Source organism: Pollicipes pollicipes, unplaced genomic scaffold (assembly GCF_011947565.3).
Source record: "Pollicipes pollicipes isolate AB1234 unplaced genomic scaffold, Ppol_2.1 Scaffold_3087;HRSCAF=3621_pilon_pilon_pilon, whole genome shotgun sequence".
NCBI lineage: Eukaryota > Metazoa > Arthropoda > Thecostraca > Pollicipedomorpha > Pollicipedidae > Pollicipes > Pollicipes pollicipes.
Window position 1 is genome coordinate 18,096,964 of NW_023596225.1, and position 21,341 is coordinate 18,118,304.

At 60.9% G+C, this 21,341-nt stretch overlaps 1 protein-coding gene across 1 annotated transcript in view; it reads right to left on the reverse strand.

The window, feature by feature from the left end:
• Positions 1–21,341, reverse strand: part of LOC119089825 (5-oxoprolinase) — a 34,367-nt gene that overhangs the window by 9,077 nt on the left and 3,949 nt on the right. Inside the window, exons 5-23 of the mRNA XM_037212641.1 lie at positions 21,218–21,314; positions 20,739–20,902; positions 20,149–20,274; positions 19,184–19,296; positions 17,935–18,023; positions 14,015–14,103; positions 13,515–13,648; positions 12,680–12,818; positions 12,061–12,193; positions 11,429–11,573; positions 10,910–11,057; positions 9,710–9,822; positions 7,221–7,377; positions 6,392–6,508; positions 4,773–5,017; positions 4,042–4,153; positions 1,213–1,437; positions 785–930; positions 170–267 (exon numbers count right to left, since the gene is read on the reverse strand). Of these exons, the coding sequence (XP_037068536.1) occupies positions 170–267; positions 785–930; positions 1,213–1,437; positions 4,042–4,153; positions 4,773–5,017; positions 6,392–6,508; positions 7,221–7,377; positions 9,710–9,822; positions 10,910–11,057; positions 11,429–11,573; positions 12,061–12,193; positions 12,680–12,818; positions 13,515–13,648; positions 14,015–14,103; positions 17,935–18,023; positions 19,184–19,296; positions 20,149–20,274; positions 20,739–20,902; positions 21,218–21,314 (2,590 nt within the window). The remainder of the gene's footprint in view (positions 1–169; positions 268–784; positions 931–1,212; positions 1,438–4,041; positions 4,154–4,772; positions 5,018–6,391; positions 6,509–7,220; positions 7,378–9,709; positions 9,823–10,909; positions 11,058–11,428; positions 11,574–12,060; positions 12,194–12,679; positions 12,819–13,514; positions 13,649–14,014; positions 14,104–17,934; positions 18,024–19,183; positions 19,297–20,148; positions 20,275–20,738; positions 20,903–21,217; positions 21,315–21,341) is intronic.

Below are 21,341 nucleotides of genomic sequence, written 5' to 3' on the forward strand. Positions count from 1 at the left end.
CCACACGGCACCGCCGGCCGGCCACGCGGGGCCGGGGCGGCTCACGAGCACACGGCACCGCCGGCCGGCCACGCGGGGCCGAGACAGCTCAGGAGCGCAAGGCACCGCCGGTCGGCCACGCAGGGGGAGACAGCGCGGTAGCACACGGCACCGCCGGCCGGCCACGTACCGTCGAGGCTGTACGGCTGGAAGACGCGCCGCTCGGTCAGGATGGAGAGCGTCAGCGGCTTGCGGAACAGCAGCTCGCGCACCACGCCATCACCGCCGCTGTGGATCAGGTCAGGTCAGGTCAGGTCAGGTCAGGTCGGGTCAGGTCAGAGCCGTAACAGCGCTTCCACCCGGCGCCGGCGCGCCGCGATCGGCAGGAGGTGGGCCAGGCGCCGCCGCTTCACCGGCGTACGAGCGAGGGCACCAGGGACGTCCCACGGGCCCGACGGAGAGCCGGGCACGGGGCCGACACGTCATCCCTCCGAACACCGGCAGATGGACACCTCACGATCATCAGACGGCATGGCATGTATGGCATGGCCGCGAAATGCAACGCAACACGCCGCCAGAGACGCCATGGACGACTGTGGGCGCACAGCAGATGGTCGATTCCACTGGACTCGGAACGGACGCCAAACGCCTAATGCTCTTTCTCCAGTCGAATCCAGACTGGGCACATCGATCTCCACTGCACCGGTTGGCTGCTCCGACGGCTGACGCAAGCCAGGACACGAAGGGCGGGCGCGCGACAGGGAGGTAGGGGACAGCCGCCGGGGACACCGGGCGCCCGGCTCACCGGTGTCGGCCGGCGCCGCCGGTGCCCGGGTTCAGCGAGAAGCGCTGTACGACGACCGGGTAGCGGGCCTCGATGATCTCCGGGTCGGTGATGCGTGTGTTGGTCATGTGGCTGTGCACGCCGCTGCGGCCGTCCCAGGAGGGACCCTGGCGGAGGGCCACGCGGCGAGTCACGGTCGCTGCAGACCACGGTGGTCCTTGGTGCCGAGCAATGCAGCGACACGACATGCTTGGAGTGTTCACGCCAACTGGCTATCGGTTTCCCGTATACGCCCTACCTTTCGGAATCACCCAATCAAGCAGACGCAACAAAGTGACAAGTGACTCCCCGCACTCAAGAACGCAGTGATGCCTTTGCGCCAACGACGCCCACCTCAGCCAGCAACCCCGCCGACAGACGCGGCTCTCCCGCCGGCGCGCGCCACCCACCGCGCCGGCGCCGCCGGCTACTGTCTCGTAGTAGCCGAACCGGTCGTCGCCGAACGTGACGTTGTTCATGCAGCCCTGGCTGGCGGCGCAGGCGCCGAAGGCTCCCAGCACCACGTCGACGATACGCTGCGAGGTGAGCACGTTGCCGCCGACGACGGCCGCCGTCTCCGACGGGTCCAGCAGCGATCCGGGCGGGATCCGGATCTGGATCGGCGCCAGGCAGCCCTGTCGACGGCAGGGAGAGTGAGACGGATCCGGACCTGGATGAGTGTCGGATAGCCGCGCAGACGGATGAGAGGGAGCCAGATCCCGATATGGATGAGCGTTAGACAGCCTCGCCGACGGCGGGGAGTCAGATCCGGATCTGTACGGACGGCAGGCATCCTGCAGGCGGCGGGGATGGGGTCGATAAGGAACTGGATCCCCGCCGGGCAGTCCTGCACACCGCGAGGAGAGTCAAACGGATACAGATCCGATCAAACGTCACACAGGCTGCCGACAGCGCGGGGTGAGGCACAGATCGACCCGAACCAGCCTCTGGCAGCCCCGGCGGCGGCCGGTGGGATGGGGGGGGGGGGGGGCTCAGGATCAGGTACAGCGATAGGGACAGCCGTCCCTGACACCGTGTCAGGGACGGCTGGGTACGTCCGGTCGGCCGCTGCCAGACGGATTTCCTGAAGGTTTGGCGGCTGCACGGACGATAAACGTGGGCCGCTTTGCGCCCCGGAAGTGATGTCATGCTCTTCACCTAGTCAAAATGGTGCGCACTGCACACCTCCTCGTTGGACTTGGATAACTGCCATGAAATCGGGGCGCTGAGAGCCACTGACTTGCCAGACGTCTCTGTGAGGCTAGTCCCATCATAGCTCTTACTCCCTTTAAGATCGTTAGTTCTGCGGACTGCGCGGCGGGTATTACTACTTTCACGCTGCGTACTTGTCAGATTTAAATAATTCACAATGAAACACCTGAATCATAATACTTCTAGGCCCCGAGGCATTGGTGCAGCCCTGCTTACAGCAGCTGCACCAGCATCAGTGTCATTTATCTTTATATCAAAACAGCCTGCGAAACTCACATGGAATACTCCTATTTAGGGCCCAACAGATGGCAAAAACTCGGTCGATAGATTGTTAAGCCAAAGCACATCTTACTTCACGTTGAGTTCCGTAGTTACGGCTCGTGCTGTGGCTTTTATTGTTTGCTGGCGTTTTAGGGCGCGCATAATGCTGCTGAGACCATATTGCATTCATAACCGCGTTAATAAATTAACGGAATGCATATATAGTCCCAAATCCCATGTCGGCAAAAAGAGCAAACAGGCGGCCCCATCAAGCAAGCGTGAATGGTCACCTAAAGTGCAATGCAGCGCGGCACTCCGCTCGAGGTGACGCAAATACCCCTCGGCCAAATGTTGACACGACCCGGGGCGCTGTTGACGGTCAGTTTCACGATGTCCGGGAATGGCACGGGGCCTGAAAAGCATTAAGTGCACGGGCGGACAGTGGCCGGCAATACCGCGCCGGCAGCGACAGAACATGATGGCCATTTCGCATGCCATGATTGGTATCGGTCCTCTTCAATGTATTCCGGAATGCGCAATGCAAGCCCAGCCATAGCAACGATATCGGGACAAATGGCGAGCGCTGAAAGGAAATCGGTGTTGGACGCCGGTCGAGGAATGGGTAAGGAAAGCATCCACTGCACAGATGATCGGACACGAGCACTGACCGGACTACCACGCCAGCTCAGAGGTCAAACATGATGTCTGCCTCCGAATGGCCGTGGCCAGCATTGAACCCCGCCAATGTATCAAGCGTGCTCAATATCGGGTCAGCCATGGTAACCATGGTGGAACGAACAGCGAGCGATGAAAAGGAATCAGTGCCACTCGGCCGCCGAGGAGGGGGCGGAGCGTCTGGCCCATCTCTCCTGTCGGTCTCTGCTCTCTACCTCCGCTGGCTGGGAGCTTCCGAGCCCGGGCCGTGCCGTCGGGTCCGGCCCGATCACACCGACGCGGTCGGCCTGACCCTGCCGCGGCGCTGGCGCTGACCGTCCCACCCGCGCCGCCTCCCTCTCGGCCCGCGCCGCCTCCCTCTCCGCCCGCGCCGACTTCCTCGCCGCCCGCGCCGACTCCCTCTCCGTCCGCGCCGCCTCCCTCTCCGCCCGCGCCGACTCCTTCTCCGTCCGCGCCGCCTCCCTCTCCGCCCGCGCCGACTCCTTCTCGGCCCGCGCCGCCTTCCTCTCCGCTCGCGCCGGCTCCCTCCCCGTCCGCAACGGCTCCCTTCCCATCCGCTCCGGCTCTCGTCACCACCCATGCCCCTCCCTTTACCACCCGCACTGCCTCCCCTCACCACCTGCACCGCCTCCCTTCAGTGGCCGCGCCCACTCTTTCCCCGCCCGCGCTGCCTCCCTTTCCGCTCGTGCCGACTCCCTTTACTACCCGCTCCGGCTCCCTTCGCCGCTCGCGACGCCTCCCTTCGCCACTCCCGACGGCTCCCTTGACCACCCGCGCTGATTCCCTCCCCGCCGTGCCGCCCGCCTTCCCTGCCCGCGCCGACTTCCTGCCGCTCGCGCCGCCTTCCTTCACCGGCCACGCTGACTCCCTTTACCACCCGCGCCGCCTCCCTCCCCGCCTTCCTTCCCGCCCGCGACGCCTCCTTCCCTGCCCTCCTCGCCTGCGCCGCCTTCCTCCCCGCCTGCGCCACCTTCCTCCCCGCCCGCGCCGACCATGGTGGAACGAACCCTCCTCGCCCGCGACACCTTCTTCCCCACCCACGCCGCCTCCTTCCGCGTATCCTCCGCTTTCGCCACCGCCCGCCGGCTCACCTGGTTCAGGGGCACATCGTGGCCCACCATGCAGCGCAAGCAGTAGATGATGGCCGATAGTGTGATGGCCCTCGGCGCGTTGCAATTGCCCCACACCTCGTACCCGGTGCCGCTGGAACACGGGCAAGCACGCTCAGAACGGCGCCGGTAGACGCCTCGACCCTGCCTTCGGCGCGCGACGCGCACGGCACCCTGAGCTGCCTACGCTTCAAATAACGACGGTTCTTTCTGAGATTAAACAATTCTGTGCCACGTACCAAATTATCGTGCTAACTCCATTTTTATGAGGAGGAAATGTAAAACACACATCCGCTTAGAATTCCCTTACATTAAAATCCAACTTCAAAGCCAACGCGGCTGTCTCCCCGCCCCCGTCCTGTTACTGAACTAGAACAAAGCAAACACCTCTACCCTCGACACCTGATGCAATCCCCCCACTGTTGCACTCCAAACGAGATACCCCCTCCCCATCTCCGCCCTCCACACCTGAGTTAATCCTTCCCCCCCCCCCGCCTCTGCCCTCCACACCTGATGTAATCCCCCCCCCCCCACATCTGCACTCCAAACCCAGATACTCCCTCCCCCACCTCCCCCTCCACACCTGAGTTAATATCCTCCCCCCCCCCCCCCACCTCTGCCCTCTACACATACCCAACACCTCAGCCCTCCGCATGAAGCCGATCCTCCAACCTCCCGCATCTACAAAACAAACCGAACCCTGACGTGCTTACCTGAAGTCGAACACGGCCGAGCCCGCCTCCTCGTCGATATCCACGGCCAGTTGGATAGGGCTGCCGTCATCCATGCGGTCTGTGAAGCGGAGCCGGGCGGCGCCGGAGCGGCTGCTGGCGCCGCGGCCGATCTGGCGCAGCATGTCGCGCACGGCCAGCTCGGCCGCTTGCTGGATGTGCGCCATATACGCCTGCACCACCGGCAGGCCGTAGTAGTCGATCAGCTCGCCCACCAGGCTGATCCCCTGTCCGTGACGAGCCGGGCGGTCAGAGTTGGGGAGGCAAGGGGTCAGAGGGGAGGATAGCGGTCAGAGCTAGGGGAGGTGAGGGGTCGGAGGGGAGGATAGCGGTCAGAGCTGGGGGAGGTGAGGGGTCGGAGGGGAAAATAGCGGTCAGAGCTGGGAAGGTAAGGGGTGGGAGGGGAGGATAGCGGTCAGAGCTGGGGGAGGTGAGGGGTCGGAGGGGAGGACAGCGGTCAGAGGTGGGGGAGGTGAGGGGTCGGAGGGAAGGGTAGCGGTCAGAGCTGGGGGAGGTGAGGGGTCGGAGGGGAGGAGAAGGCAGTTAGAGGCGAGGAGAAAGTGGTCAGAAGTGGAAAGGGAGCGGTTAGAGGGGGCGGGGAACGGTCAGAGATGGGAAGCGTGGTCAGAGGCGGACAATGAGTGGTTAGAGGTGAGGAGAGAGGTCAGAGGTGGAGAGAGAGCGGGAGGTGGGGCGGGGAGCGGTCGGAGAGGGCGGTCAGAGGTGGGGCGGGAAGAAGTCAGAGGTAGGGCGGCGAACGGTCAGAGCTGGGGAGTGGAAAGGGGTCTGAGGCGGGAAATGAAAGGTTTGAGGAAGGAAGAACAGGTCAGCGAGCAACGAGGTCAGCAGCGGTGAGCAGGCTGTCATCGGCGGGGAGGGGAGGCTAGCAGCGGGCTGGGGGCTGGGGGCTGGGTGGCGACTCATGTGGTCGAGCTGCTGCAATGCTGGTTGGTCGCATGGTGAATAGAACAGGGTTGCGTGACTTGCATGACTTCGACTGCCTTCCACACGAATGCGGCTAATTAAATTGCATTATCACCGATCGCAATATCGGTGTTTACTTACGTACCAGCGACAAGGTGGTCGAGGTTACACTCCGGCAGCGTGAAGACGGGTTGTGGCCACATGACGGTCGGGGAGGGAGCGGGGCAGGGGATAGCCGCACCCCGACGGCTCGAAGACGGGTTGTGGCCACATGACGGCCGGGGAGGGGCGGGGCAGGGGAAAGCCGCACTCCGGCGGCTTGAAGACGGGTTGTGGCCACATGACGGTCGGGGAGGGGGGCGGGGCAGGGGAAAGCCGCACTCCGACGGCTCGAAGACGGTTGTGATCACCTGACGGACGGGAGCAGGGGCAAAGGCAGGGCGGGGCAGGGCGTGGCAGGGCGGGGGGCCGATAGCCGCGCTTCGACAGCTTGGAGACGGCTGTGGTCACCTGACGGTCGGGGCGGAGGGGGGGGGAAAAGCCGCACTCCCACAGCTTGGAGACGGCTGTGGTCACCTGGCGATTGGGGGCGGGGCGGGGCGGGGCGGGGCGGACAGCCGCACCACGCCGCACATATGTGGCCACCTGACTCCGTGCCCCCGGTCGGTGGTGCTCACCTTCTGATTGGCGGCCACCTGGGCACGCAGGTCTGATAGGTTGTCACGCAGGTTGCGCGTGCCAGAGCTGCCCGGGATCTCGCCCGGCGCCAGCAGCGCCGCCGTCACCGCCTCCTCCTGAGGGTCGCCGAGGGGCGTGGTGCTTCAGCACGGCGATCGAAGCGCCAGCGGACCGGGCAACTTGGAGATTGGCAATCAAAGTTGAGAGCAGGCCGCGCGAACGATGGGAAGATGGCGGGTGGCAGGTGTTAACCACGACTGAACTATCTATACTCGGCTCGGTAAGCTGTTCTGCAAAGCCGAACAGCTTACCGAGCCGAGAAATATTGTCGCAGCAACTCCATGAACACATCAGGTAAACGTATCGACTAATTACCGCTTGCGTTCGTAAAACAGCGACTGCTCCAACATGACAACAACAATGTGCAGAGGATACAACCAGCGACTACACAATACTACCTTCGGCCTACTATCACACTATCTGCTGCATAGTTATTCTACTCCTGCCGGCTTGCCCAGACTTCATAGTCACCTGAACGCCTTCGATTCGCGCCCCATCGTGTCTGCGTGCCGGAACTCCCGGCACACTAAGGTCACAGCCAGGTCAACTTCAGACGGGCTGCCTGACTAGCACTGGCGCACTAGTATCGCTAAGACTAGTGCACCGGGTAGCCTGGGAGGAAAGCCTGGCACCACGCACAAGTCCAGGTGCAGTACTGTCACCGGATGCAAAGCACTGTGACATCGGTCAGCAGCCCTTCGCCATCAGCAGGCCCCGCGCACGCGCGGCGCCCGGCGCTGGAGGAGGCCCGCCGCCTGGCCGCCCCACCTGGAACACGCCGGCCTCTACCAGCTTGAAGGACTTGAAACAGGCGCCCTCCTCGAGCAGCGACTTGGAGTGGGGCGGCATGGAGCCGGGTGTGATGCCGCCGATGTCGGCGTGGTGTCCGCGCGACGCCACGAAAAACACCGGACCATCCGAGTCCCTGCCGGCGGAGAAGGACGGCCGTGCCAGGAGCCGCGAACGGCACGTGGCGCTCGGAGGCGGGCAGCCGGAGGGCAGCCGCGTCAGAAGCCGCGAACGGCACGTGGCTCTCGGAGGCGGGCAGCGGGAGGACGGCCGTGTCAGAAGCCGCGAACGGCACGTGGCGCCCGGAGGCGGGCAGCGGGAGGGCAGCCGCGTCAGGAGCCGCGAACGGTACGTGGCGCTCGGAGGCGGGCAGCGGGAGGGCAGCCGCGTCAGAAGCCGCGAACGGCACGTGGCGCTCCGTGTGTCTGCCGGGCTTTGGGGGACGTGTCAGACAAGCTGACATGACACGGACGGGTCCGATGCCTCCTCGGATGGAGGAGCGGGGTGTCAGGTGGCGGGCAGGTGAAGACGGCCGCCCGTAGATGAAGTCGTAGCGTTAACTGCTAACGCCTCAAGCCGGCGACGGCAACTGCAGTTATGAATGAAAACCAGACACGCAAGACCGAGATCAACGGGTCGCCAGCGGCTTTCAAGGTGCTTCATCGGCTAGTTAGAATACGTTGATGGCCGATGTCAACGTTATGGCGAAGTTCATCATCATGCCAGTTGTCCTGTAGCGTCTCAAGCCCATGCTGCGACACGTCTCACTATCTCACCAAAAGATGTTCTGCATATGGCGGTCACCAGCACGACAAGAATTTAAATATTGGCATACTCAATTTAGTACAAAACTACCTTTACGACTAGAACAAAACACACTAAGCAGGCTTTAAAACAGCTTGTATAAAACATTGTCATAATATGGCTGCTACCAAACATGAGACGATACACGGCTTGCATGAAATATATCAACATTTAGAATATTATCGAATGGATTGCCAGGGTGCCTTGACGAAAACAAATTAAAATGTATTCAGCTCCACGGCTTGGGGTCAAACGCCCGGAAGAGACTGACAAGCAGCAGTAGGTCGGATTACACAGGAGTCAATATCTACAAGCGCACCACGAAGGGTCTGCCAACATTCACGGGAGCTGAAGAATATGTCAACTAACTGATGCTGACAGGCCCGTTACGCCGAACGACGCCCAACTACGGATAGCAAAGCTCCTCCAAACATGTATTCCTCAAACCAAACGGTTTCATTTCGAGCTTCCAGCGGAGGCAGGGAGATGAGGGGTGGGTGGTGGCGTTACCGGCCCGGGTGTCGGCCGCCGGGCGGAGACGGGTGAAGCGTGAGCCGGAGCGACGGAGGACACGTGGCCCGTCTCAGCTGGCGGATCGGGCGTGTGTGCGGTGGGTCGTGACTTAATCTAAAGTTAGAAACACTCTGATTTAAGCGTCCCGACTTGCGCCAACCCACTCATCACATCATGTCATACTGCATCAAGCTCCTAATCGGAAATAACCAACACCAGCGGCGACGCCAAGACAATGCTTAACACCTGCCGCGACGTCGGGACAGACGCCGAGTGTGGCCCAGGCAGTGGACCACCCTACACCGCCGAGGAGGTGCCCGTTAGCAGGCCAATTCCAAGCTGCCACGGCCAGCCATCGGCGGCGCGGAGCCCAGATCGATGGGAGGGGGGCGCTTCCAGGTCAATACACCTCATCAGGAACTCCCGCACACACCCACGAAACACGGCGGCGGAAGGCACCGCGTCCGGAGCGTATCGGCTTGGCGCCCCCTGGCGGCGGGCCGAGCCGGCCGGCGCGCTCGACACGCGCCAACTGGGTACAGCCACGGGAGAAGAGCGGGTGGCGGAGTCCGCGGCCCGGCGACCATGATCTGTAGACTGACTGGGGGACCCCGCGACGGCCCGGCCGACCAACTGACTGGGGGACCCCGCGACGGCCCGGCTGACCGACTGACTGGGGGACCCCGCGACGGCCCGGCTGACCGACTGACTGGAGGGACCCTTCGACGGCCCGGCCGACCGACTGACTGGGGGACTCTGCGACGGCCCGGCCGACCGACTGACTGGGGGACCCCGCGACGGCCCGGCCGACCGCGCTCTGCCGACTGACTGGAGGGGCCCCGCGACGGCCCCCGCTCCTGGGACGATGACGGAAGGGTTGCGAGGATGTCCGGGGCTAGATTCGCCGGCATCCACAACATGGTGCGGCCAAAGCGTACTGGAAACACCCGCGGTCATCTCAGACCATGCAAGGCGGGAGGAAAACTGGACAGACACACACGCCATTCAAAAAATAAATGTTACACACCAAACCGAAGCCTCCACACCAAACAGCAAGTCGAAAAAATGGTCCGCCATATATAGTCCTCAGAGGCGGGTCGGTGGCCGCGGCGCCGGCCGGCCCGCAGCGGCGGCCGGCACGGTCGGCTCACCGGTAGAAGACGGGCGTGATGACGGTGAGGTCGGGCAGGTGGGAGCCGCCGGCGGACGGGTGGTTCGACAGCAGCACGTCTCCCGGTCGGATGGCGTCGCCCAGCGCGCGGATCTGTGGGGCGGTCCGATACGCGGCGATGAGCACCTGCCGCCGGCGGCAGCCACTGCGCCCGGGCGGAGGCGCGTCTGGATGACGGCGGGCGAAGCGGCTCGCGCGCCGGGATTGCATGCGCGCGTTCGTTTCGGTTTCATCCATCAGTTCGACCCCATCGCCTGGTGAACACCTCCCCGCTGACGCTGCTTTAAGACGGCTGTACCATGCTCAGCAGACTCGGGCCGGACCCCAGCTGAATCAGACTGGTATAAGAGTCGAGCGCCTTTCGCGAGAGTTGTGGGCTGGAAACCGGATTAATTCCCTCCCAGAACCATCTGGAATAGATTTGCTATAGATTGGGCCTGATTACAAGTGAATTGGGTACAATCGCTTTACATTTTCGGCTTGATCAGCATAAGATAAGAAGGTAAAAACAGAGTAAGCTCTTTGCGGTTTTGAGCAATTCCGGCCCAAATCTGACAGCAAGCACAACTTTTTCCACGGACGCTAATGCAAGTCATGGATGTCTAGACTTGCATTAGACAGGTCTTGCCTAATACAAGCCTTGACTGGGTAGGGGGTGACGTTCTGTGAGGCATCAAACGCGCCGATGGTTCTGCCCGCTGTCCAGATGGACGGGCTGGGTTAGTCGGCTCGCTCAGCAGGCACACAGCCAGTGGGAGCGAGCCTCGGTGTGAAGTCACACCGTGTATGAGCGTAGCCTCCGTCCAGCGTTCACGCGTTCCCGCCGAGTGGCGAGGAGCGCGCTGTGCCCCGTCCACGGCCTCCAATGTCTCGTGGCGGACGGCGCGCCGCTGCCCGGCGCCCCGCAACCCGAGAGGTCCAACCAGGGCCGGGCCACGGCAGACCAGCGGCCGGTCACAGACTCACCAGGAGCACCGCACTTCAACCGGAGGGCGTCGCCGGCGAACCGAACCTCGTCAAGAACAGCGTCGTCCGCGGCCCCGGGGACGCCGGCCGGCAGCCGGCCATACAGCGGCCGACATGCCGCGGCGGGGGCCCCGTCCCGCGACCTGTGACGACCTCTCTACGGCCGTGACCGACCGGCCGGCGCGGCGCCCGGCCCGCCGCCCCGTCGCCTCACCTGGTACTGCACGGCCTCCTGCATGGCGCCCAGGTGGACGGGAATGTGCGGCGCGTTCGACACCAGGCCGCCATCTGGGCCGAACAGCGCGCACGAGAAGTCCAGCCGCTCTTTGATGTTGGTCGAAATGGACGTGCGCTGCAGGATCCTGGCGACGGAGGCGGCGGGTCGGCGCGTGGCTTCAGCTCGCCCCCCGCCGTCACCTAGGCCCTCTATCGCCCACTGCGTGTCAGTCGCCATGCACACGGCATCGGATCTAACCGCTGGCAGAGTAAGGTAGCCTCGGACAGGTCTCTGCTAAAGCCATCATGAGCGGCTCAACATCAGTCAGACACCGACAGCAAGACGGCGTCAGTAACAGAGACTGAGGAACAGCACTCGGGCTTGGTGAGGTGCCGAAACCGCTGCTACTGATTTGGGTTTTGGCTCGGCTTGTCGGCTTGGCCACACGACGCCTGAGCGCGCGACTCGGAGCCGGAGCCGGGGCCGGAGCCGGAGCCGGAGCCGGAGCCCACTCACCGGCCCATCTGCTCGGCCAGGCTCATGAAGCGGTGCGAGAAGATGCTCAGCTGTATGGCGTCCAGCTCGGGCCCGACCCGCGGCCGCTCGCCCGAGCCGATGCACACGCGCACGTCGCCGCGCGCCGTGATCGTCGCCGTGCAGTCTGCCGGCGGCGACGTCACGCTGCGTCACAACCGACCCCGGCCGGCGAGAGAGGGAGGGAGCGGTGACGGGACGGAACGCCGGGCCTGGCGGGGCTCGCCATCGGTGTTACGGTGGGATCGTGTGGACGGGTCGCGTTACTGTTGGAGTCATGCTCCTCGATGGCGATAAAGATAACACGATATTGCTAACCTGATCATTGAAAAGCCGAGATACAAATGATGAATGAAAATGAATGTCGATGTAAATGGTATTCCATGGTCAGAACATACGGTAAAATACTCCAGCCAGGCGCATAAAACAATCAGTCATGGACCATAAATGTAGCATCGCAACTCCCCGTGTTCTAAAAGACAGCGCAGGGCACAAGGATACAGACAAGTCACCACAGTTTACCTCACAACAAACGAATGAACACCAGAACAGATCGTGAGAAACACCACACACCGGCGGGCTGAGCCGCCACCCGCACGCCGGCCGCGTCTCACCGGGCTCCACCAGGATGGTGCTGAGCGAGTCCATGATGACGGCTGGCCCGGCGATCTCGTGCCCCGCCCCCAGCTCCGACAGCAGGTACACGCCCACCGTGTGGAAGCCGTCCTCGAAGTACACCTCACTCTCCTGGCGGGACGGCGGCGCGCGTGACGGCAGCGTGCGGCAGGGCGGAGAGCGCTGCAGCCTCGCCCGACGGGCTTTGACGGCGGCGGCTCCTTCACAACCAGTCCACACACGCGACCGTCGTGGCTTTAAACGGCCGGCTGATTGCTGACGGAGCGCGAAGCTAACCGCGCCACAACACGTCCATCCAGACCATCTCCTGGCCAGACATCAGGTTTCGTTTGGTCGTGTCAGCGTTTTTCGACCTGAATGGATCATTTTGGAGGGCGGTGACACGGGAAGCAGTGCTACAGCCATCCTGCCTTGACCCGGACCCCCAGGTTCACACCTGCTGCGTTGGTCACGCGGACACTGTGGGGGACCGACAGAGATCGAGATCGATCTCTCGGTGGACGGCTGCAGAGAACTCCACGCGTTGTGACGCGTGCACGATACAGGGCTTCTCATGACAAGAACATTAGACTAGCCGCCGCTGGGCACCCCGCGTACCGTTTTGGGGCAGGGCGGCTTGGCGGCCGGCGGCAGCGCGGCGTCGTCCTCCACCGAGGCGCCGCCCAGGCCGCGCACGCGCACGTCGTCCACGATGACGTCACGGTCACCGATGACGAAGCCGAACTCCTTGCGGTACCTGGCGGCCGGAGGGTGTCGGGGCTGTAGCACCACGGCGGGGAGGTCTCGGGGGTGGTGGGATCAGAACATGCAGCACGGGGGGAAGGCGGTGGGGCTGTAGCGTCATGGCAGGGCGGTCTCGGGGGTGGTGGGATCAGAACATGCACCACGGGGGAGGGCGGCGGGTTGCGATCTGTAATCGAACGCCGACGATGTGGTCGCGGTCGCGCGCCAAAACAGCGATCGAAGGGACCAAACAATATCTGACAAAAATTGACACGAAAACACAAGTTCTGAGTAATTATGAGCTGGAAATTCTTATGCTGAAAATAATGTACCTTAAATATGGCAAAAGGTAGTGGAAAAACGACGCATCAGGGAAGCATTGTTCGCATTGACATTTCGACGTTTCGACGTTTTCGACAATTATATATATACATATATATAGATACATATATATATATACATATATATATATATATATATATATATATATATATATATATATATATATATATACATTGGAATGGCTGCCTTTTTACTTGCGCCACCAAACGGTCGATGGCCCTTCCGCCTTCTGACCCTGCCGTCCGTCTTCTGGGCGGCAGGGTCAGAGGAGGAGGAGGTCGGATGCTGACGGCCCCTGGTGCCGTCAGCATCCCAAGACGCCTCCCCATCCCCATCCCCGTCCAGCCCTCGGTGTCCCCCCACTGACCGCTGCAGGAAGGCGGCCATGAAGTCTCCGCTTGCCGGGGCGGCGCCGTCGCCCGCCTGCCGGGCCACCGGCTGCACCATCAGCGCGCAGTCCGTCTGGTCGTACCGCATGTGCAGGTGAACCTCGGTCGTGATCTGAGCAGGGGTGAGACGCGAGCGGTCACGGCCGGCCGGCGCGCGCGCAGCAGCGGGCCACGGCAGTGCCGCTCGCTGGCTCAGCGCCTGGTAACGCCGCCGCCCGACGGCACACAACACGCCCGCCCGCTGACGCCGGGAGGCCAATGCATGGCTAGAGTGGTGTCCAAAGCCAAGTACAGCGCGGAATATTAATGACTGAAAGGAGAAACACAAAATAATATTGATGAAGCGCTGCCCAGCATTAGTAGTGAAAAGAAAAAGCAATGGTATTTAGCCCCATTTTCAATCAACGTAGCGTGATAGTAAACAAACCACAAGCAGTAAGTCGCCCGCCCAGAAGACGCCGCAGTTTCATCGTACAACCTTGTGGTCGGGGAAGTTCTGCTGTCTGAGCTTCTGGCGACAGACTTCTGTCAGGGCGCTCAGACGCTCATCAAAGTACGCAAAGTGCTCTGAAACGACGAGGTGCTAGTGAGTGCCGCTGGTCCACACCAACTGCACCGACGCGGCGATGATGGCGCAAACAATGGCTGCCCTGCACGGCACTTCGGGCAATGTCAGTGGTATACACCATCGGGTGATGAGAAGGACAAGGGATGGAGCAGGGGCGCAGCCAGGACGTGCGACGGGGGGAGGCAGAGGGCTACCAGGCTTCACGACTCTGGAATAGCCAGAGTTTTTAGGACTGAGTCTCAGGACATTCGGAGAACCTACGCACCGCCAACAGACAACAACAGACACCACAAACGCTAGCAGGTTCAGTGCCTTACGCAACCCAGGGCTTTCAATGCTGGTTTGCCTCACGGCGAAAACAGTTAACTGCGCACTGTAGATATCCGCTAAGCTAAGCGATGGCATTGTCAGTGAATTACTGCTGTTGGCCGCGACAAATCAGCACCCATGACAGTCAACAACATGTCAAGTCAAAGTAATTTTCATGGTCACCAGACTGCGTGACTTAATCAATATTGTCGTGGTGACAGGCCGCGCTTAATGCCAACAGGACGTGGGGAGGTACACGCCCCATGCCCCATGCCCCATGCCCCATGCCTCACGCTCCATGAGACCCCACTTGACAGCGCCCCTTGAGTGGAGACCTGAGGGCAGAGCATGCGACCATCTGGAAGCAGCTTGGCACAGGCCAGACAGCGCTGCAGAACCGCTGCTTACAGTTCATTTGGGTGGGGGAACGAGGCTTAGTGAGCACCCGTCATAAGAGAGCCGGAGGAGCCGTCTATGGTGCTGAAGTATATACACGCTCCTAATCGGAGGAGAGGAGGGGTCCTCTGGCTGCACCCCTGCCGCGCTGCACAACAAGAAATTAATCAAATGCAGTTTTTCCCCGCCGGTCTATTTTCCGGGGGCTCCTCGTTCTCAAGTTCAAGATAAATGGTGCACGCGCAATTGTTCAAGGTACGACAAGAAGTCCAGTGAGTTTGCCGTTAACCCCGATAGCTTCCTCGCGGCTGTCCGTCGCTGAATGACAACCACTTTTGCAAAGAGACTCTCAACGAGATGAGCATTACAACCCCGCTTAAATATCTCCGAATCATTCCAAATACACTTTTGTCCAGAAACACCCCCACTTGAGCGTTGTGACGCAACGCTGCATCCAAATCCCCACCAAATGCCGTGATGCTCCCTCCCCCTTCTCCGCCGCCCCCGGCGTCATCGCGCCAGTGGCGCCACCCTTGCTCCTACGCACAATCTCATCTGCGGAAAGCTTCGCCCGCCAGCCATGTTGTGACGTTTACATATAACGGTGAACGTGGCCAGCCATACTGTCTGTATGGAGCACCATAATCACGTACTATGAACTGTATACGATAATACGCCTCAATCGGTGACTGCAGCATGTGATCAAGGTTCGCTCCGCGGAACAGGCAACCAATGACGCGCATTTCCCGCTACTGTTGAGCCGCTCCACTAGCTGCACATACGTATCTGCCATAACAAACAGTCGACCGGGGCGGGCCGACGACGGCCCGTCGGGTAGGTTGCGCCGCGGCCGTGGCTAAACCGTTGGATCACAACCAGCTGCACATAACACGTGCATAGAAATGCAGGCCGGCTGAGCTATGTGCATCTACTGCGCGGCGACCAAAAAGAACAGCATCGACGTTCTTTCTGACTGCATGACTGACGCCTCAGACGCCCCAGACGCCCCAGAGGCCTCAGAAATTGCCACACAGGCAGGCGCAAGCGAGTGCGCATTTGCTTAACGATATCGGAATGCTGCTGGACTTGCAACAAGCTCTAGTCAAATTTAAAAGTGCATTATCAACGAAAACTTTAATGGACGATCAAAGTGAACCTTGAGCGATTGCTCATTTTAGTAAAAAAAGAAGCTAACACTGACGATCTCATCAGTCTTAATCTTGAGCCAGTTTTACGTGATAGGAGGTAAAAAAGCCACTTCCACTCTGCATTTGTTAAACGTATTAAATTGAGAAATCGCAGATTGTAATCATGGAAACCGTTAACATACGCAGATTAGCGGCCTATGAAAGCTCGTTATTTGCAATGCATCATTAAATTACTGCTTCCCAGAACTGGATCACTGTGAAGAGCAAGTCCGATTCGTTTTTCTTGCGAACAGATGTCTCGATGGCCATCCGTCGTCGGGCATCTTGTTTGCAACAAAACCAGTCTCCATGAACTGGTGCGCATATTGAGGCAAGATAATTTATGTAACAGCATTGTACTGCACTACGGGGAAATCTGACTTGCAATCAGTTACCCAGGAGTGCAATTTCGAGTGACATATCTCCCTGTCAAGAATAGAGTGGTGCGCCCTTCCCGCAACGAGCGTTGGGACACCCAACCTCGATTACACCATGCCCAGCGCAGTCGCTATTCCGTTGTGAGCATGTGTTGGGGTTGGTGACAAATGATCCGCTATCCGTGCATTTTTTTCCATCGGATTCCTCTTCCGGGAAGTCATCCTCACATGTATTGTTATCTGGAACGTGCGTGGAGTAAGCCTCCACAGGGTCAGTCCGGGGCAGACAGCCGGTGGACAGTGCCGATCGGCCCAGACACCAGCGCACTGACTTCAGGGGTCAACGTCCGCCGCATGGACGGCCGGGATCAATACGCATTGATGCGTGCGTCTAGCTTATCCCTGATCAGCCCGCGATGGGAAAAACATCGTACGGCGATCCACCTCCGACCCATCAATTAGCTAGGCGTGCCGCACGTGCCGACTAGTGCCGACAAGGCTGTCCGCACTGTCGTGTACCCTCTCTTCCACGAATGGGTATATTTTGTTGATTTTCAAGCCGGCACGTAGTCGCAAAGTAAGGGTAACAAAGGTCAGCAGTTACAACGGTCTGAAAAAGCACAAATCTGACCGCGCGCCTCAAAGAAATGCGATGACCTTTTCCTCACAAAAATACTTCTGAACAAGTCCGACCGCGCGACTCCATCTGGGATCACGGTAGCAATCTTAATACGTCGATCCTTCAGCAAGTTTAACCACGAGGCTCTCCGGAAAAGCGGCTGCATTATCTGCAGAAGATTACTCAACAACATGCCGACCGCGCGGCTCCCTCCATTAAAGTGGCTATACCCTCCGTGCAGCAACGCTGCCCATTAGGTCTAGCTGTGTGCCCTTACTCGGAAACGCGGCGACATTGCCTATGGAACAACGTCAATGTGATCAGTTTTAGGCAACCGTAACTACTTAGATAAAAGTGTCGCAAACTTGCATCTTTCGTAGCAGCGGAATCTGAACGCACCCGTTTATCAACCCGTTTATCACCAGCCGCAACTTGTTTTGCAGCAAAACCAGCAGACGGCACCAGAGCTTCGGCATGCCCTCTGCGCCTTCGACCGCGTTCTCTGCGCCGATCTCAACGGTCAGGCGTGCAGACACGGCTCGTGAAGTACACCTGACCACCGGCGTTCCGACAGGCGGACAACAAACCCGCCACCACGCCGGCGGTTCGGAGTGAGTACAGGACCGCCGCTTGCCTGCAGAACACACTGCGGGGCCATCGTGACTCTGGATGTAAGTACGCCCTTCCGCCTGATCCTTCCGATGCCCCAAGTGAGCGATCAACAGTGATCAGAGTGGTTAGACTTCAGCAGCACTGCATAGCCGACAGCAGCCTGTCTGCAGTCAACCGTGCCAGCTGACTATACTGGCCCCCTTACAGTTAGAAGCGGGAGACTGACCGCAACCCACTGATCGTGCAAAGGATACCCTGTCGTGCATGCACTGAGCGAGGTTGCCTTGTAGCGCTGTGCCTGCGTGCCCCTGGCCATGGCGGCCCTCTCACCGGGGGTATAGGGCCGGCCGCAGGGCTCCTGGGCCTCGTGGACGACATCAGCCAGCGCCATGCCGAACGCCGACAGGATGCCGGCGTACCTGCGCGGCCGGACGGGACGGCACGTGACAGGCGGACGGTGGCACCGGCCCCCCCCCCCCCCTCCCTTCCTGGCGACGGCCGGACGGGACGGCACGTGACAGGCGGACGGTGGCACCGCCCCCCCCCCCTCCCTTCCTGGAGACGGCCGGACGGGACGGCACGTGACGGGCGGACGGTGACACCGCCCCCCCCCCCCTTTCCTGGAGACGGCCGGAAGGGGACGGCAAGTCACGGACGGACGGTGACACCGCCCCCGCCCCCTCCCTTTCCTGGGGACGGCCGGACGGAGACGGCACGTGCCGGGCGGACGGTGACACCGCCCCCTCCCCCTCTCCTGGAGACGACCGGACGGGGACAGCACGTGACGGGCGGACGGCGACACCGCCCCCCCCCCTTCCTGGGGACGGCCGGACGGGACGGCACGTGACGGGCGGACGGTGACACCGCCCCCCCCCCCTTCCTGAAGATGGCCGGACGGGGACGGTACCTGACGGGCGGACGGTGACACCGCCCCCTCCCCTTCCTGGAGACGGCCGGAAGGGGACGGCAAGTCACGGACGGACGGTGACACCGCCCCCCCCCCCCCCCCCGCTTCCTGGGGACGGCCGGACGGGACGGCACGTGCCGGGCGGACGGTGACACCGCCCCCCCCCCCTTCCTGGGGACGGCCGGACGGAGACGGCACGTGCCGGGCGGACGGTGACACCGGGCCGGGTGTCAGACGGCGCAGGAGACGGTCGGCCGACCGCAGCTGTACTCACTGACGGTTCGTGTTGCCAGTGCACGACGGACAGACTCCACCCCGGTGTATGGGAATTGGTCGCTGGCCAACGACCACGGAATACGCCGGTGATAACGCAAAGTATGCTCGAACTGCCATAATCCAAACCAGTTCCGCTTGCAGCATGACGACCAAAGTTAACACAAGCAGCATTAAAATTACCAGTGACCGTCCATTCATTAACTAAATCGCATTTGCGAACGTGTCTTTTACAGCGTTGTGTTCAAACGCTCCTCCGCCCCCAGCCTGTGGGGCGCACCACTGCATGGTCGGCCAGCGCCCTGTCTCCGGCACGTCTGACTGGGACCAGCCCGTCGTCCGCGTACAGTCCCAGGCACCAGCCACCGCGCCACCCCTCCAGCGAGGCGTGCCTCTCACCTGTGCACGAACACCGTCCCCATGCCGAGAGCGCGCGCTATGGCGCATGCGTGCTGGCCGCCGGCGCCGCCGAAGCAGGCCAGCGCGTGGTGGGACGTGTCGTGCCCCCGAGCCTGCCGGTCAAGGGTCACGTGACGGCGCCGCCCCGACCTCCGTGCAGGGGAGGACGGGTCACGTGCGACTGCAGCTGTGTCAAGGGTGGCTGCAAGTGGGAGCATCGTCCGCGTCGGGCGCGGTCATGGAAGTCGTATCGCAGCATTAGCACACACAGTGGTGCCTCGCTTTGTTGGCCGGCTAAATACACACGATCGACATGCACAGGATGTAAGGTGTAGGGTACGATATCACAGTAGGCAAAACATTCTGAGGCGCATCATATAGAATCGTACACCCAAAGAGGAACAAACATAAGACTTATGACGGATATCAGCCGGATGACGGATACCATGATCCAATACATAAATTATGAATACGTCCATATGAGGCTGAATACCAACTTTTGAGACGTGATAGTATTCTCAGATTTCAATGTAGAGTTATTCCGACCATTCCTCTTGGGGGCATGTGCATAACATACACTCTTTCCGGCCCGCTCAAGTTACGAGTCGGTCGTCTCTGAGCTCTTCCATGTCCTTGTTCGCTGGTCAATGGAACGTAGAAGAGCGTCCAAAATATGATATTTCTGTTAACTAAGAAGCCGGGACGATGACGTACACAACAACATCCTTTGGACGCATACATGAGACATATGAGCTACAACATCCTCTGGCTTCTACAACAAAACACACGATTTAAGCATGCGAACTTTTCAAATTCCTGCACGTCAGGCATACTACTTAGGTGTGTGAGCATTTCATACGCACTCGTGTCAGAGAGCCTATGGGCCGGCACATGGTTTCACCGGCTACGCATTGCTGTGTCAGAGAGCGTACGGGCCGGCACATGGTCTCGCTGGCCACACGTACCTGTGTCAGAGAGCGTATGGGCCGGCACATGGCCTCGTTGGCTACGCGGATAAAGCCCATGGCTACCTCCTCCACCGACATGGGTTCGGAGCGGCCGCCCTTCTGCGTCTGCAGGAACTTGTTGACCTGGCGACGTCACAGGGTCAGAGAAGCGGCCTGTGCATGCGGACCAGACAAGGCGCGCAGGCCGGCGACCGTCGGAACAGCGTCAGCAGTCACCGACGCGACTCCGGGGCCTGCCGACGGCCGACGATCGCCAAGTGAGAGACGGATGCGCCTGGAGATGCTCCTGCTCAGGCGTCATCCCCAGCACACAATCTCTCATCCGAACTCTATCTCCAGGCTGGGCCTTTTCAGCGTCCCTCTTCTCGCCCACACTGACAAAGGGAAAGCGACACATGATCTAAAGTCGGACCAAATTTAGAGATTTCATCATGCACTTGGGATCAGCATTGGACCGCCCGACCTAGGGCCCCGACCCCATGGCGGTGACGTCAGCCCACGCGGCCTCGCGCCGTTCTCAAGCCACTCGCGTATCCCGGCGTCCCCCGGCGGCGCGCCGGACCGGCACCGCCAGCTGAGCGGCGCACCTCGTTGGTGAGGTTCTGGAACTGCAGGTAGGCGGCGCCACTGTCGAGCGGCTCGTCCTCGCCCGGCCCAAAGATGCGCGGGAAGAAGTCCGGCAGGAGTCGCCCCAGCACCAGGTTGGCGTCGGTCACCGTCAGAGGGCCGCCCTTCTTGTAGCACACCGGGCCTGTGGGCAGTACACGCCGCATGACGTCAGCCAACAACACACACCAGTCAGCATCATGCAAGCGAGCTTTACAACTTCCTTGGGTGGTATTAACAATTGCTTGATGCATGTAACTGCCTTGCCACCTTTGCATCTGTAGAGAAGAACTAGATTACCTCTCACTATTTCCATTAGGAAATCCGGAAAGGGACGTCCAGCCCACATGGTTCGTCCAGCCAACTTTTGGTGTCATGTGCCGAAATTCAATGCTCACAAAAGCAAATCTGCAATCATTCAAAACGCTTCATGTTTAGCACAAGCTGTGTTGCTGCTTACCGGGATGGGCGCCGGCTGACTCTGGCCCCACCACGAACATGCCGGCCCTGAAAGACAGCATGGAGCCGCCGCCAGCCGCCACCGTGTTCACGTCCAGCTGCCGGATCAACGGGCACGGGTCACG